This window comes from Vollenhovia emeryi, unplaced genomic scaffold, assembly GCF_000949405.1.
Source record: "Vollenhovia emeryi isolate VEMERY1.0 unplaced genomic scaffold, V.emery_V1.0 DF939152.1, whole genome shotgun sequence".
Classification (NCBI taxonomy): domain Eukaryota; kingdom Metazoa; phylum Arthropoda; class Insecta; order Hymenoptera; family Formicidae; genus Vollenhovia; species Vollenhovia emeryi.
The window spans coordinates 1-15,826 of record NW_011967214.1 but is presented as its reverse complement, the minus strand read 5'-3'; the positions used below and the strand labels follow the sequence as shown (position 1 = coordinate 15,826).

Genomic DNA, 15,826 nt, shown 5'->3' with positions numbered 1-15,826 from the left:
TCTCTCAAAAAACGATAGCGAACGCGTTCGCCCGCTCACCGCTCCCCGCTCCCCGCTCGCCACCGTCTCCCATCGATCGATGCGTGACTCCCACTCTCGCCTGCGATTTGTGAGAGATGTCAACAAACACACCATGTTGCATGCTGCCTAGTCCAGCCGTATTGGCTCAGACGTTTTTCTGAATTAGGCGATAATAATTACGATGTTGTAAAATTTTATATAACTTTTCTTCTCAGTTTAACCCAATCGACTATAATCTTGGGGGTCGTCCATATCGAATCTGACACCCTGTATAGCGATAATAATTTGGTTTCATTCAGGCAAAGTAAGTTACGAGTGCAAAGGAATAATATACTTCAATACTAACTCCAAAGCTCTACGATGAACAAATACAGCGTTTATTATATTGTTATAAAATGTAGATTGTTTAATGTCCTTTGGCATTGGCTGTAGGTTTTTGTCAAATATGTGTTCCATTCGATAACTATAAAAATACGGATGTATAGATCTTTAACTTGTCCTTATATTAGCTTTTATAAATAAATTAATAAAGCTTGTGATATTTAAGGCTCATATTTTTACCTGGAGATTCTAAACAAAGCGCAAATGTGCAAAACGTATGCTATTAGTATTGTTGCAATAGCCATTACTGTGATGGTTCCAGCATAAACAGTGAAGAAAATGTGTGTCAAAATAGCGTAAAAATACGTTTCCTCATCAACAAAGTATTCCACATCAACTATTGTTTGTTGCCGTCGCGATTCATTCATTGGTATAATCACATCAAGCATATGGGGTACCCAAATTATTAAGACTAATCCCAATGAAAAACATGTACTCGTAACTAAAGCAAGTGAATCATGACATATATTGAACGTGGTATGAAAAGCGGTAATACACATTTGTCATATTTTACTAAAGAAATACAAATAATACCGAGATTAAACTTATACAACCAGTATTAATTTATTTGTATTGGCATCAATATAAAGCTATTATGTTTTAAAATAATTTATATTACTTTTTAAAACATTTAAATTTAAATATAAATGTAACGTCTAATGATTATAAAATAAATTAACATTTAAATAAAAATAATATACTTGGAAGAGCACTTGATTGATACAATTGACGTTTGATTTTATATCTTACGTATAAGAAAGATCGTATGGAATTTTGCATTGTTTGCATATTTTTGTATCACTTCCAATTCTGCCTGAGTCTTTAACATATTCCAATCGTATCGAACCCTATCGAAGATATATTTGATCTACCACAAATAAAATATTTTATTGTGTAAGTTTTTTTTGTGTTGTACGTTCTATTAGATACTTTTCTTATTCTCTTGCAATTTAATGGTTTTTTAAATATATTGAATAATTATGACATAACATATCTTGTTATTTAAATCAGGAAATAGAAAAACTAATATGGATTAAAAATATTAAATTAATAAAACGCTAAAAGTATTAAAATAATTAAAATATTTCAACAAAATCTCTTACAACAGAATTCCAAATGCGTTAAAACCAAGTGAATACTTACCTTATCGCTGAGTAGAATGCCTGCGTTATATTTTACAATAAATATACAAGTAAGAATGATTGACATCAACATTTTGGTAAAAGTACCGATGCTGTACTGTCTTACAAAAAACGGGATAAACTGAAAGAAGTAACGTTATTGAACGAGTATAACAAATATGTAAATTAAAACTAATTTACATACGAATTTATTCATTTAATATTATAGAGACTTGTCAATTTTTGTATCAGAGCGACTTGACATAAACATTTATCCAAAAGTATAATATTACTCCGCCAATTATTAAAATGGGGGTTGAGTAAGTCGACTGGGACCCAGTCCCATTTCTGCGCCGCTACAAGGATGACGAATGTCTAGAGAGACACAAACTTTGCTTAAAATTAATTCTAATTGGTGCCTAATGGCATTTAACCACTTGCTACGCACTGATTGAATTTGTCTGATTGCACTTGATAAGGGCCAAAACCCATGGCCGAAACGTTGTGCTAATAAAGGAGGTTTTCCTGCTGCCAGTTGTGTCGACTTACTCAACCCCCATTATAAACATTTATTTAATATATTAATAATAAAATACATGTAGAATAAGAAATATAATACCTGACATGTTACGAAGGATATGGATAACGTTTGGAAAAAGATGTTTTGTACTTTCTTGAAAGTTGAAATTTGATAAGGCCACAGACCGAGAGACAGCAGAAGAATTTTATTCAGCTTATAATACCGTTCTCCAGCAAAGTCCATCTTGCACGAAAGCTAAAATGCGTATGTCAGGAATAACGCTACAAAACTGTGTTTCCCCCTCCATGTATCGAGTTTAGGTAGACGATGAATTTTTCTTTCTTAAACTCATAAGATAATTGTAAAGATGACGTTTAATTTACTGTGGAGTAAGTAGCAGGTGTTAGAAGGAGGGAATAGGTGTACGTAGTAAATAGAGAGAATAATTTTCCTCGATTTTCTCCCGCTTACTCGACCGTAAAATGTATAAGTCAATAAAAGTGATATTATCAAAATTAGCGAAATACATCGTATACTTTTTCTTTAGAAGTAGTTTTGTCTTTATGTCGAAGACTATAAGTTCTACGGGTAACTTTACGGATAACTTAAGCCAGGATAATTCAGTTAGCAGAGCATTCCCCCGGCAAGCGGAAGGTCCCTGGTTTGAATTCCCGTCTAGTCTTATTGTTAGCCCGTTATTTTTCTCGACGAAAAATTACTAAGCGGTGCGTCTTAGTGCCTACCGCCCCGAAGGTATACGCCCCCATTTATTACTATGGTAACCATCACTATTTTATGTACTCACCACTTTATTATTATTCGCGTCGACTTCTCGTTCTAGTGTCATGCAAGGCTTTTACAATATACGTACATACGTACAGTAGCAACAACTTTCATATTCGTGTCTATTAATGAATTTAAAAAGTTGGATGTAACAGTGCAATAATTTAACAAACGTTTTGCAGCAGGGGTGAAAAATACGGATTATTACATGTTTCATTGTTCATGTATAAAGAAGGAAGGTACATATTGATTACCTCTCCATTTCATAATGCCTTGCTAATGTATGTTCCACAATGCACCGTTCCATTACTCCTACAGTCAGTAGACGTTCCACTTTTATTATTTCTGCTAACGCGATGATAGTTGTGTAACGATTTGTCTAATAATTATAGGAGAAACTTCAGTATTCATCTGAAAGAAATATCGATGCGCGTGTGGAATATTGTCAAATGCGCTTCCAGAGTACGGCGAAAGTGTGGGAAACTGTGCGTGACGCACGTAGGGGTGTGGTGTACTCACATGCGTACGTATATCTGTCGCTTATGGCTACGCAATTCATGCGTAAATTCGCACCCGCACGCCGCGCAGTTGCGCGTCTCAAAGCAGTATATACGAGTCTCTTATAAGAGATGATAGACCCCAAGGCTGCGTATTTATGTCACGTCGTGATCAACAATTTGTGAGATCTCTGGTTCCGCAAGTTCGCGCGAAACGAAGTCGCCGAAACTTTTGAAACGATTTATTTTTGCCAGTTTAGAATTTTTTTTGATTAATTTATAGTGTCCGCAAGTGCTTCGCAAAAATGTTAGTGGATCTTTCGCTCTCTATAAAAAATGTGAGGTTTGGTTAGAGTGACCGGATTGGCCTCTATTTCTTAGGAGGTAGTTCTTCCTCTTCTGAGATATCCTCTTCCCACTCGGTTGCCTCGTTGTGTTTTCTTCGAGGTTCGCCAGTGAGCCTTTATTTGCACTCAGGCTGTTGAAGTGTTGAATTATGAAGGCGACATTAAGTTTTATGTATTGTATATTTCGTGATTCATCTTATTATGTTATATTAAAAAACAATTAAAAAGTAAATTATATTTAATATCTGCACCGAAAAAGGGAAATTACATTGGACAGATATTATTGTTGATAATAGAAAAGCAAGATAAAAAGTGATCCAAAAATGTGTCTGAATCTGTGATACAATAGCAATAATTTCAAAAACACAAAGAAATGCATTGCACTATTATTTATTTTAATTTATTTTATTAATGAATATGTAGAAAAGTACATGTAAAATGTACTGTACATATCCTAGACCTACGACTCGGATAACTAAAACGTAATTGTTACTTCTTTCCGCTTTCTTTGTTTGTTTCCACGGATTGAAAAACCATAACATAGGAAATGCACGTACTTAGAACCTATAAATATTATAAGTAATAAATATTTGAGATCTTTTTCTCTCGTGGGATTCATGAAAATTAAATTACCCGCAATATTCCTTACCTTAGCAAAACCTTCTAATGACACGTTAAATAAAACTCCAATTGTTAACGCACTATGTTTGTTACTTTTTTGTATTATGAGTAGTATTAATTTTTGCATACATAACGGCGCAGCGTACCACTGTGCATTATATCTATTATATACACAAATATACATATACAGCAATTAATACAAATTAATATATTTTATTAAATGATATTATTAAATTATCAATTAAACCTCTTGACTTATATTCTTTGTATGTTTTACAAGTAATATTTAATGAGATACAAAATTATGTACTGACGATTATGCACATTAATTACATATTACGGAATTATTACAGAATTACGAATTATATTGTACAATAAATATATTTAAAATATTATACAATTTGTAAAATATGTTTACTTACGTCGCTTGAGAAATGCCACTGCTGCTATCTATAATGTTCTGTCCAGCATAATTTCCCATAAAAATACAATATAATTGTGCTAATATCATTGAACTGTTCATAAATAAATCTACTTTTACCAAGGATGTTACTGCATTAAGTACCTTGAATCAAACATTATTTATTAATTTTATAACTCTTCTGTAGTTTAATATTTGTATATCATCATAATAATTAACTTTTTTCGAATACTTGATATAATATTCTGTTTTTTTGCATTTACGCTTACATTGTAGAAACTGAGACTCATCGAAGCCACACTAAATACTAATAGCACGATATAGAATAACGAAAAACTGTTCGTGAGAAAATTGGCAGAACTTTAACATCAAAATATGTATTTAGTTTTTATTAGTAACGATAACATTTAGGCCTTTGCGCTCAGCCTTTTTTGCAAGGATTTTCAGACACATTTAATTAAAAAAAAATGGCAGTTTATTAAATACTGCTGTTTTTAGCTTTGTTCATGAAACAACTGTTATATGAACACAAATCTATATTTGTACACTAATATGTCGAGACATTTATTTTGTCTTGTCCTGGCAAAGTAGGTTATGAATGCAAAGGAATAATATAATTTAATACTAACTCCATAGCTCTACGATGAACATATACAGCGTGAATTAAATTGTTATAAAGTATAGACTGTTTAATGTCCTTTGGCATTAATTGTACATTTTTGTCAAATATGTGTTCCATGTTATAGCTATGAAAATATGGATGCATGAATACTAAACGTGTTTTTATATTAGGTTTTTAAATAAATCAATAAAGTTTGTGGGTGCGTGCGTACAATACAAGCTACTCCAAATATAAAAGTTACAGTAAGTCGAGTCCAAGAGAGTCAAAGTAAATTAATGAAATGATCGCATGAAACAGTAGAAACGACGACATATTCAATAGCATATTTAAAACGAGAATAAATGAGACAAGCTTTTCCCCTCTTTCTCACGTTTATACATACTCAATTTTTTTTAAACTCAACATATCGTCATATTTTTCTCACCATTTATTTAACCGTTCTACGTTTCTAAGATGTCAAAACACCAGTATCATCTCTGCTGCCACCTTACATTTTTAATTTTTATTTTATATCTTCTATTCTATTGTAATTTTGTTAATTACACTGACTAGCCTCCGTTTTAAAACATACAACTCTAATACGTTTAATATGTTTTCATGTCTTTAATTATTTTATATGTTTTTCATCTAAACATATAACGTCTTTTAACGTTTTATATGTTTTTATGTCTTTAATTATTTTAACTCATAATGTCATTAATTACTTCATGCTAGATCTTTTTTATTTATCGCGCTGAAGAAGAACAAAGAAATTGTTCAAAACATTCGCCTTTTATCTATTCTCATTTTAAATCTGTTATTTTAAAGATATCAGCGTTTCTATGATTTTATGCAATGTTAAATATATTGTTTTAGCAAACTTCTTTTAATTTATTTACTTTGACTCTTTTGACCTTGACTTATTGTAATTGATAGAGATATTTAATTATTTATTTATTTCTTCTTTTACCTGGCGATTTTAAACAAAGCGCAAATGTGCGAAATGAATATTAGAAATACTGTTGCAATAGCTACTACTGTCATGCATCCAGCATAAATAGTTAAGACCATATGCATCAAAATAGCGAAAAAGTATGTTTCTTCATCGACAAAGTATTCCAGATTAATTAAAATTTGTCGCGGTCGCGATGCATTCATTGGTGGAAACACATCAAGTATACGAGGGAACCAACATATTATAAGTAATCCCAATCCAATGCTAGTACACACAACTGAAGCAACAAAATTATGATACTGTGAACATGTAGTGGACGTAGTATAAAATGCAATATATTTTATATTTTGTTAAAAAGTACAAGAAATTCAGAGAACACAATACCACAGATATTAATTTAATTGTTTTGACATTTATCTAAAGATGTTATTGTTAAAAATTTGACATATGCTTTCTAAAACATTTGAATTTAAATGATATAAATATAATGTGTAATGCTTATAAAATGATTTAACATTCAAATAAAAATAATATACTAGGAAAAGGACTGGATTGATACAATTGACATTTGATTTTATATCTTACGAATAGCAAGGACCGTATGGAATTTTGCTTCGTTTGCATATTTTCGTAAAATTTCCAATTCTGCATGAGCTTGTAACATATTCCAATCGTATCGAACTCTATCGAAGATATATTTGATCTATGATCACAAATAAAATATCTTATTTTGGCAATTTTTGGAAATTATATGTCCTATGAGATACTTTTTATATTTTCATGCAATTGTAATAATTTTTTAATAGTATTCAATTAAATATTTTTTAATATGTTAGATAGTTATGTCATACGATGTTAAGTAAAGTGGGAAATAGAAAAACTAAAATGGATAAAATATATTATTTCAACAAAAAATCTTATATTAATAGAATTTCAAATACGTTAAAACCAAGTGAACACTTACGTTATCGCTGAGTAAGAGACATGTATTGTATACTAGAATAAATATACCAGTAATAACAATGTGCGACAACATTTGACAAATATATATGATGCTGTACTGTTTTATAAACAATGGAATGCACTGAAAGCAGTAACCTTATAGAATGATTATAGCAAAAATGTAAACAAACATTAACTCACGTAAACATTTATTCATTTAATATTACAGGGAATTGTCAATTTTTGTATATGATAGACTTGTCATAAAATTTCATTTTAATAAATAAAATACATGTAAAATGAGAAATTTAATACCTGGCATGTTAGAAAGGATATGAATAACGTTTGGTAAAAGATATTTTGTACTTTCTTGAAAGTTGAAATCTGATCAGGCCACAGACCGAGAGACAACAGAAGAATTCTATTCAGATTATAATACCGTTCTCCAGCGAAGTCCATCTTCCACGAAAGCTAAAATGCGTATGTCAGGACTAACGCTACAAAACTGTGTTTCCCCCTCCATGTATCGAATTTAGATAGACGATGAATTTTTCTTTTTTAGTCTCATAAGATAATTGTAAAGGTGACGTTCAGTTTGCCGTGGGATTAATAGCAGATGTAAAAAATTCATAAAGCACCGGCAAGGGGGAAATAGGTGTGTGTAGTAAATAAAGAGAATAAGTTTCCTCGATTTTCTCCCGCCTCGACTATAAAACGAATAAGTCAATAAAAATGATATTACCAAAATTAGCAAAATACATCGTATATTTTTTCCTTAGAAATAGATGTGTTTTTATGACAAACACCATGTTTTACGGGTAACTTTACGGATAACCTGTGAGCCTGGATAATTCAGTTGGTAGAGCATTCGCCCGGTAAGCGGAAGGTCCCCCGGTTCGAATTCTGGTCTGGTCTTATTGTTAGCCCGTTATTTTTCTCGTCGAAAAATTACTAAGTGGTGCATCTTAGTGCCTGTGTGCCGGTGTACCCCCATTTATTACTATGGTAACCATCACTATTGTACCTGCTCACTACTTTATTATTACACGCGTCGACTCCGTTCTAGTGTAGTTCATAGAACGTCTTTACAATATACATACATACGTACAATAGCAACACTTTTCATATTTCATGTGTATTGATGAATTTAAAAAGTTGGATATAACAGTGCAATAATGCAACGAACGTTTTGCATAATTGTGGAGAGTGCAGATTATTACATGTTTCATTGTGCGTGTATAAAGAAGTAAACATATTGATTACCTTTCCAATGTGTGTTCAGCAGTGCACATTTCCATTACTTCTACAGTCGGTAGACGTTGTACTTTTATTATTCCTGTTAACGCGATGGTTAGGCTTGTCGCTTATACTTAGTCGCTTATACTTGGCGCGAGACACTACCGTGTCTCGTGATAGATGTTGTGTAACAATTCGTCTAATTAGAAGAATTTCATCTTTCAGCTGAAAGACATATCGATGCGCGTGGGGAATATTGTCAAAGACGCTTATAGAGTACGGCGAAAGTGTGTGAAACTGTGCGTGACGCACGTAGGGGTGTACTCACGCACGTACGTATGTCTGTCGCTTATGGCTGCGTAAGTCATGCGTAAATTCGCACCGGAACGCCGCGCAGTGACACAGCGTGTCCTTATACGCAAAGAAGTATATACGAGTCTCTTGTAAGAGATGATTAACTCTGTCGATATTTTGTTTCCAAAATTTTTTGTCAGAAAGTAAAATAACGTGATCAACTAGATTAATAATAGTGTTAATTTTGTATTTAAAAGGGTGGCTGGAAAAGTAGTTCACGTATATGTAGTCCAGAAAAGGATGGTTTTTGTTACCAATTTTCAAAATTTTATTGTTGTCTTTGATTAATATTACGTCAAGGAATAGAGTTGTGTGATTCAATTTCGTGAGTGAATTTTAACCGTGGATGGTAATTGTTAAATATAGAAAGAACAAAACTAATCTTAGTCTTGAGTAAAACAGTGAAAATGTCATCTACGTATCTGTAATAAATGGGGACGTCAAAGTTCAGTTTCTGTAGACAGTCTGCCTCTAAGTCATCCATTACCATGTCAGCCAGAATCGGTGACAGAGGAGGTCCTATAGGGCTTCTGAAAATCTGCTCGTAGAATTGTCCGTCAAAACTGGTAGAATTTAGAATTAATTCGATAGCGTGTAGGAACTGTGGTAAGTTAAGTAATGTATTTGGTGAAATATCACGCCAGCGTTTTTCAATTGCTCCAAACACCAGTTCTTTATGGAGGGTAGTGAAAAGTGAAGCGACGTCCAAAGACATACACAGGTTCCCAGGAGGAACATAGATATTTTCGACCGTAGTCACCAATGACCAGATGTCTCTGATGTGTGACCGTGGCTTCTGGACAGATAGGTGTAGAATGTCGTGCAGATATCTGGCTATATTATAGAGGGGGCTTCCCCTCCAAAGCAGGCACTATAATACTTAGCGGAAACCCATTCTTATGTACCTTGGGAAGTACGGAACAGCGACAAAGATTCCCATTGGTACAGTTCAAACACGTGTAAGTGAGTGTATCAATTATATCATTATCCCGCCCAGATTTCATAAGTAAATTTATTTTTGACATTAATTGTTTAATGGGGGTTGTTTTTTAGTTTGCGGTATGTAGATGTACCATTCAGTAGTTCATTCATTTGCCCGACATAAACCATTCTGTCCATAACCACAATGACTTGTCCCTTGTCAGTTGCAGTGACAAATATATTATCATAACTTATGTCTATAAATTCATTTTATTTATTCATTAATTTTATTTATTTATTTCAATTAATTTTATTAATGAATATATAAGGAAGTACACGTAGAATGTACTGACCACATCCTATACCTGTAAATCGGATTCTTTAAACGTAACTATTACTTTTTCCATCTTCTTTGTATAATCCCACGGATTGAAGGACCATGAGGTAGGATATAGACATACTCATGAGCTATAAATATTATACATAATAAATATTAAAAATGTCTTTCTCTTATGGGATTCGTCAAAATTAAATTACTTGTAATTTCTTACCGAACTAAAACCTTGTAACGACGCGCCAAATAAACCTCCAACCAATAAAATACTTCTTCTGTTACTTCTTTGTATTATGAGTATCATCAACTTTTGCATACATAATGGCGCAGCATACCACTGTGCATTATATCTATTAATACATACACAGATATACATAGCAATATAACAATTAATATGAATTAATATACATATTTGAATAAATGACATTTTTAAATAATCAAATAGACCTCTTGATTTGAGTTCTTAGTTAGTTTGACAAGTCATATTTAATGAGATAAAAAATTATGTATTCGCAATTATTCACATCAATGACAGTAATTTGTATTAACATATTGTAACATTCGGACGATATGTTTACTTACGTCGCTTCACAAATGCCAGTGCTGCTATCTATAATGTCCTGTCCAATATAATTTTCCAACAAAATCAAATATAATTGTACAAATAACAAGCAACCGCACACTATTAATTCCACTATTTCCAGGGATCTTACCGCATTAATAAACTTGAATTGAACATTATTTCTTAATTACATATCTTTTGAGCAGTTTTATATTATTTGTATATCACAATAATAATTAACCCTTTTCGAATAAATGATATTCCTTCCGCAATACGTGTATTTGGGCTTACGTTGAAGAAACTGAGACTCATAGCAGGCACAACAAGTACTAATAACACGACATACATTGTTGAAAAACTGTTTGTCCAAATATTGGCTAAACTGTAACAGCAAAATATGTATTTATTATTTATTCGTTGCAATAATATTAAAGCCTTTGCGCTCAACTCTTTTTGCGGCGATTTTTAGACATATCTTATTGTAAGTAAAATGGCAGTTCATTTTAAATTCTGCTGTTTTTAACTTCGTTTATGAGTTATTTCTTTTATGAACAAAAATTAATATTTGTAATACATCGCGATAATAATTTGGTTTCATTCAGGCAAAGTAGGTTACGAGTGCAAAAGAATAATATATTGTACTTTAATACTAACTCCAAAGCTCTACGATGAACATATACGGCGTTTATTATATTGTTATAAACTACAGATTGTTTAATGTCCTTTGCTATTGGTTGTGCGTTTTTGTCAAATATGTGTTCCATTCGATAGCTAGAAAAATACGGATGTACGGATAATACACTTGTTCTTATGTTAGTTTTTTAATTAAATCAACAAAGCTTGTGACATTTAAGGCTCATATTTTTACCTGGCGATTCTAAACAAAGCACAAATGTGCAAAACGTTTATTATTAGTGTTGTTGCAATAGCCATCATTGTCATCATTCCAGCAAAAAAGTTTAAGCAAATATGTGTCAAGGTAGCGAAAAAGTACGTTTCTTTATCACCGAGGTATTCCATATCAACTAGTGTTTGTTGCGGTCGCGATTCATTCATTGGTATAATCACATCAAGTATACGGGGTAGACCAAGTAGTAATAAAATTCCCAATGAAAAGAAAGTACTCATAACTGAAGACAGTGAATGATGACATGTGTTGAACGTGGTATGAAAAGCAATAATACAGAGTTTAAAATTATACAACCGGTATCAATTTATTTGTATTGGTAACAATTTAACGGTGTTATGTTTTAAAATATTTTATATAATTTTTTTTAAAACGTTTGAATATTTTAATGATATGAAAATAATGTGAGATGCTTACAAGTTGAATTAACATTCAACTAAAAGTAATATACTAGGAAAAGGAATTGATTCGTACAATTGACATTCGATTTTATCTTACGTGTAAGAAAAGTCGTATAAAATTTTGCATTGTTTGCATATTTTTGTACCACTTCCAATTCTGCCTGAGTCTTTAACATATTCCAATCGTATCGAACGCTATCGAAGATATATTTGATCTACCACAAATAAAATATTTTGTTCTGTTTTTTTGGTGTTTTACGTCCTATTAGGTACTTTTTATTATTATCATGTAATTTCAATGGTTTTTAATAATTGAATAATTATGTCATAATACATGATGTTATCGAAATCAGGAAATAGAAAAACTAAAGTGGATTAAAAATATTAAAAGTCTTAAAATAATTAAAATATTTTACCAAAAACTCTTACAACAACGGAGTTCTAAATGCATTAAAACTAAGTGAATTCTTACCTTATCGCTGAGTATGAGGCCTGTGTTATAGTTTAGTATAGATATACTAGACAAAATGATCATCATCAACACTTTGGTAATACCATCGATGCTGTACTGTTTTACAAACAATAGGATGCACTGAAAGCAACAACCTTATTGAACGAATGTAGAAAATTGCATGACAACCCACGGCTGGCAAATTCTAATTAAAAAAAAATTCATTGCGAAAAATAATACCTCAGCCAGGGTTTGAACCTGGACCTCCCTACACTCTAGGCGGGCGTCTCAACCAATTCGACCACCGAGGCACATGGTAATATTTATCGCAATAAACATAGGTCGTCATGCAATTTTCTACATTAGTTAATCAACTACTGCCGTTAAATAATTCTTTACCTTATTGAACGAGTGTAGCACATATGTAAATAAACACTAATTTAGGTAAAAATTTATTTATTTAATATTACAGAGACTTGTCAATTTTTGTATCAGAGCGACTTGACATAAACATTCATTTAAATAAATAAAATACACGTGGAATAAGAAATTTAATACCTGACATATTAGAAAGGATATGGATAACGTTTGGAAAAAGATTATTTGTACTTTCTTGAAAGTTGAAATTTGATAAGGCCACAGACCGAGAGATAACAGAAGAATTCTATTCAGCTTATAATACCGTTCTCCAGCGAAGTCCATCTTCCACGAAAGCTGAAATGCGTATGTCAGGAATAACGTTGCAAAATTGTATTTCCCCCTCCATGTATCGAATTTAGATAGACGATAAATTTTTCTTTCTTAGACTCATAAGATAATTGTAAAAGTGACACTTAGTTTACCGTGGGGTAAATAGCAGGTGTATGAAATTCATGAAGCACCGGTAAGGAGAAAATAGGTGTATATAGTAAATAGAGAGAATAAGTTTCCTCGATTTTCTCCCGCCTCGACTATAAAACGAATAAGTCAATAAAAATGGTATTATCAAAATTAGCAAAATACATCGTATATTTTTTCCTTAGAAATAGATGTGTTTTTATGTCAAACACCATGTTTTACGGGTAACTGTACGGGTAACCTGTGAGCCTGGATAATTCAGTTGGAAGAACATTCGCCCGGTAAGCGGAAGGTCCCCCGGTTCGAATTCTGGTCTTATTGTTAGCCCGTTATTTTTCTCGTCGAAAAATTACTAAGTGGTGCGTCTTAGTGCCTGTATGCCGGTGTGCCCCCATTTATTACTATGGTAACCGTCACTATTGTACCTGCTCACCACTTTATTATTACACGCGTCGACTCCGTTCTAGTGTAGTTCATAGAACGTCTTTACAATATACATACATACGTACAATAGCAACACTTTTCATATTTCATGTCTATTGATGAATTTAAAAAGTTGGATATAACAGTGCAGTAATGCAACGAACGTTTTGCATAATTGTGGAGAGTGCAGATTATTACATTTTTCATTGTGCGTGTATAAAGAAGTAAACATATTGATTACCTTTCCAATGTGTGTTCACACACAGCAGTGCACATTTCCATTACTTCTACAGTCGGTAGACGTTGTACTTTTATTATTCCTGTTAACGCGATAGATGTTGTGTAACAATTCGTCTAATTAGAAGAATTTCATCTTTCAGCTGAAAGACATATCGATGCGCGTGGGGAATATTGTCAAAGACGCTTATAGAGTACGGCGAAAGTGTGAGAAACTGTGCGTGACGCACGTAGGGGTGTAGTGCACTCACGCACGTACGTATGTCTGTCGTTTGTGGCGTAATTCATGCGTAAATTCGCACCCGAACGCCGCACAGTGACATAGGGAGTCCTTATACTCAAAGAAGTACATACGAATTACTTGTAAGAGATGATTGACTCCATAAGGTTGCGTATTTCTATCACGTCGAGGTCACCAATTTGTCAGATCTCCGGTTCCGCAAGTTCACTCGGAAAGAAGACGACTAATGTTTTGAAAGGATTAATTTTTTTGTGGATTTATGTACCGTATCCGAAGACGCTTCGCAAAAATGTTAGTCGAGCTTTCGCTCTCTATAAGAAATGTGAGGTTTGGTTAGAGTAACCCTGATTGGGCACCATTTCTCAGGAAGTTGTTGTTCCTCTTCTGAGATACCTTCTTCCCATTCAGTTGCCTTGTTGAGTTTTCCTCAAGGATTTCCTAGTGAGCCTTTATTTGCGCTCAGGATTGACATTGAAATGTTGAATCATGAAGGTGACATTAAGTTTTATGTATTATATTATATATTTAGTGCTTTATCATATTATGTTATATTGAAGAAATATAAAAGTAAATTATATTAAATATGTGCACCGAAAAAGGGAAATTATATTAGAAAGATATGTTTAATTGATATTATTGTCAATAATGGAAAAGGAAGATAAAAAGTAATCCAAAAATATGTCTTAATCTATGACACAATAGCAATAATTTAAAAAATGCATTGTATTATTATTTAGTTTGATTTAATTTATTAATGAATATGTGGAATAGTACATGTAAAATGTACTCTACATATCCTAGACCTACGACTCGGATACCTACAACGTAATTATTACTTCTTTTTGCTTTCGGTGTGTGTTCCCATAGATTGAAGAACCATAACGTAGGATATGGACATACTTAGAAGCTATAAATATTATGATTAATAAATATTTAAAATCTCTTTCTGTCATTGGACTCATCAAAATTGAATTACCCGTAATAGTCCTTACCGTAGCAAAACCTTCTAACGACACGTTAAATAAAGCTCCAATTGTCAAAACACTCTGTTTGTTACTTCTTTGTATTATGAGTATTATTAATTTTTGCATACATAATGGCGCAGTGTACCACTGTGCATTGTATCTATTACATACACAAATATACATATACAGCAATTAATATGAATTAATATATTTAATTAAATGAAATTACTACAATTTTAACATAGGTCCTTTATGATATGAAATCAATTAGAAATTAAAGAGGCCGTTTAGGACCGGGCATAGGTGTAAGTAGCCAGTTAAATTAAATTATTTAAGTGAATTCTTATACCGTATTCTTTTCCAACTTATCCTGTGCGCCAGTTACATACTAGTCTTAAAACACCGGTTAATCCCCGTAAGTGGAAATGTTATCGTCAGTGAATTCACGTTTATAAATTATTTTAATAAAGCTACACAGTAGCATCTAATATGATAACCCCCTTCTTCCCTTCCCCCCTTTAATAAAATTCTTATTGCGAAAAATATTACCCCAGCCAGGATTCGAACCTGGGACCTCCCTCAATCCGTGTGGGCGTCTTAACCAGCTCGACCACTGGGGCTGTAGGTAATATTGTTCGCAATAACATATATAAACTTTGTAAACGCTCTCTAGGCCAAAGTTTATATATGTTATTGCGAACAATATTACCTACAGCCCCAGTGGTCGAGCTGGTTAAGACGCCCACA

The 15,826-nt window shown here is 32.7% G+C and overlaps 2 protein-coding genes and 1 non-coding gene across 12 annotated transcripts in view; all 3 read right to left on the bottom strand.

The window, feature by feature from the left end:
* Nucleotides 1–7,960, bottom strand: part of LOC105565392 — an 11,356-nt gene extending 3,396 nt beyond the window's left edge. For 3 of the 7 annotated variants that reach the window (XR_001009191.1, XM_012018544.1, XM_012018547.1), the window contains exons 1-5: nucleotides 2,143–2,300; nucleotides 1,546–1,665; nucleotides 1,153–1,270; nucleotides 583–844; nucleotides 368–484 (exon numbers count right to left, since the gene is read on the bottom strand). Coding sequence is in view for 6 of the 7 variants with exons in the window: in XM_012018544.1 (XP_011873934.1) it covers nucleotides 368–484; nucleotides 583–844; nucleotides 1,153–1,270; nucleotides 1,546–1,665; nucleotides 2,143–2,286 (761 nt within the window). In the remaining variant the exon portion in view is untranslated. Of the gene's footprint in view, nucleotides 1–367; nucleotides 485–582; nucleotides 845–1,152; nucleotides 1,271–1,545; nucleotides 1,666–2,142; nucleotides 2,301–4,061; nucleotides 4,235–4,319; nucleotides 4,453–4,713; nucleotides 4,857–4,981; nucleotides 5,073–5,341; nucleotides 5,459–6,283; nucleotides 6,546–6,853; nucleotides 6,972–7,232; nucleotides 7,353–7,525 lie in introns of those variants that run through there. The other 4 variants (XM_012018543.1, XM_012018545.1, XM_012018548.1 and 1 more) reach the window with 4 other exon arrangements.
* A 2,087-nt stretch (nucleotides 7,961–10,047) lies between these two features.
* LOC105565389 lies at nucleotides 10,048–14,380 on the bottom strand. 4 transcript variants are annotated; one of them, XM_012018534.1, is made up of 11 exons: nucleotides 13,455–13,492; nucleotides 13,219–13,326; nucleotides 12,935–13,090; nucleotides 12,398–12,517; nucleotides 12,023–12,140; nucleotides 11,486–11,747; nucleotides 11,272–11,388; nucleotides 10,909–10,999; nucleotides 10,638–10,780; nucleotides 10,273–10,405; nucleotides 10,048–10,189 (listed from the first exon to the last, which is right to left on the bottom strand). In XM_012018534.1, the coding sequence occupies exons 1-11, from the start codon at nucleotides 13,485–13,487 to the stop codon at nucleotides 10,103–10,105; spliced, it is 1,368 nt and encodes a 455-aa protein (XP_011873924.1). In that variant the 5' UTR covers nucleotides 13,488–13,492; the 3' UTR covers nucleotides 10,048–10,102. The 4 variants fall into 4 exon arrangements, with proteins under 4 accessions (XP_011873924.1, XP_011873926.1, XP_011873925.1 ...); XM_012018536.1 differs by having other exon boundaries at nucleotides 10,638–10,675; XM_012018535.1 differs by lacking the exons at nucleotides 13,219–13,326; nucleotides 13,455–13,492 and adding an exon at nucleotides 13,567–14,380.
* A 1,245-nt stretch (nucleotides 14,381–15,625) lies between these two features.
* On the bottom strand, nucleotides 15,626–15,699 carry Trnap-cgg. The gene has a single exon. It is a non-coding gene; the product is annotated as a tRNA-Pro (tRNA).
* Nucleotides 15,700–15,826: the final 127 nt, after the last annotated feature.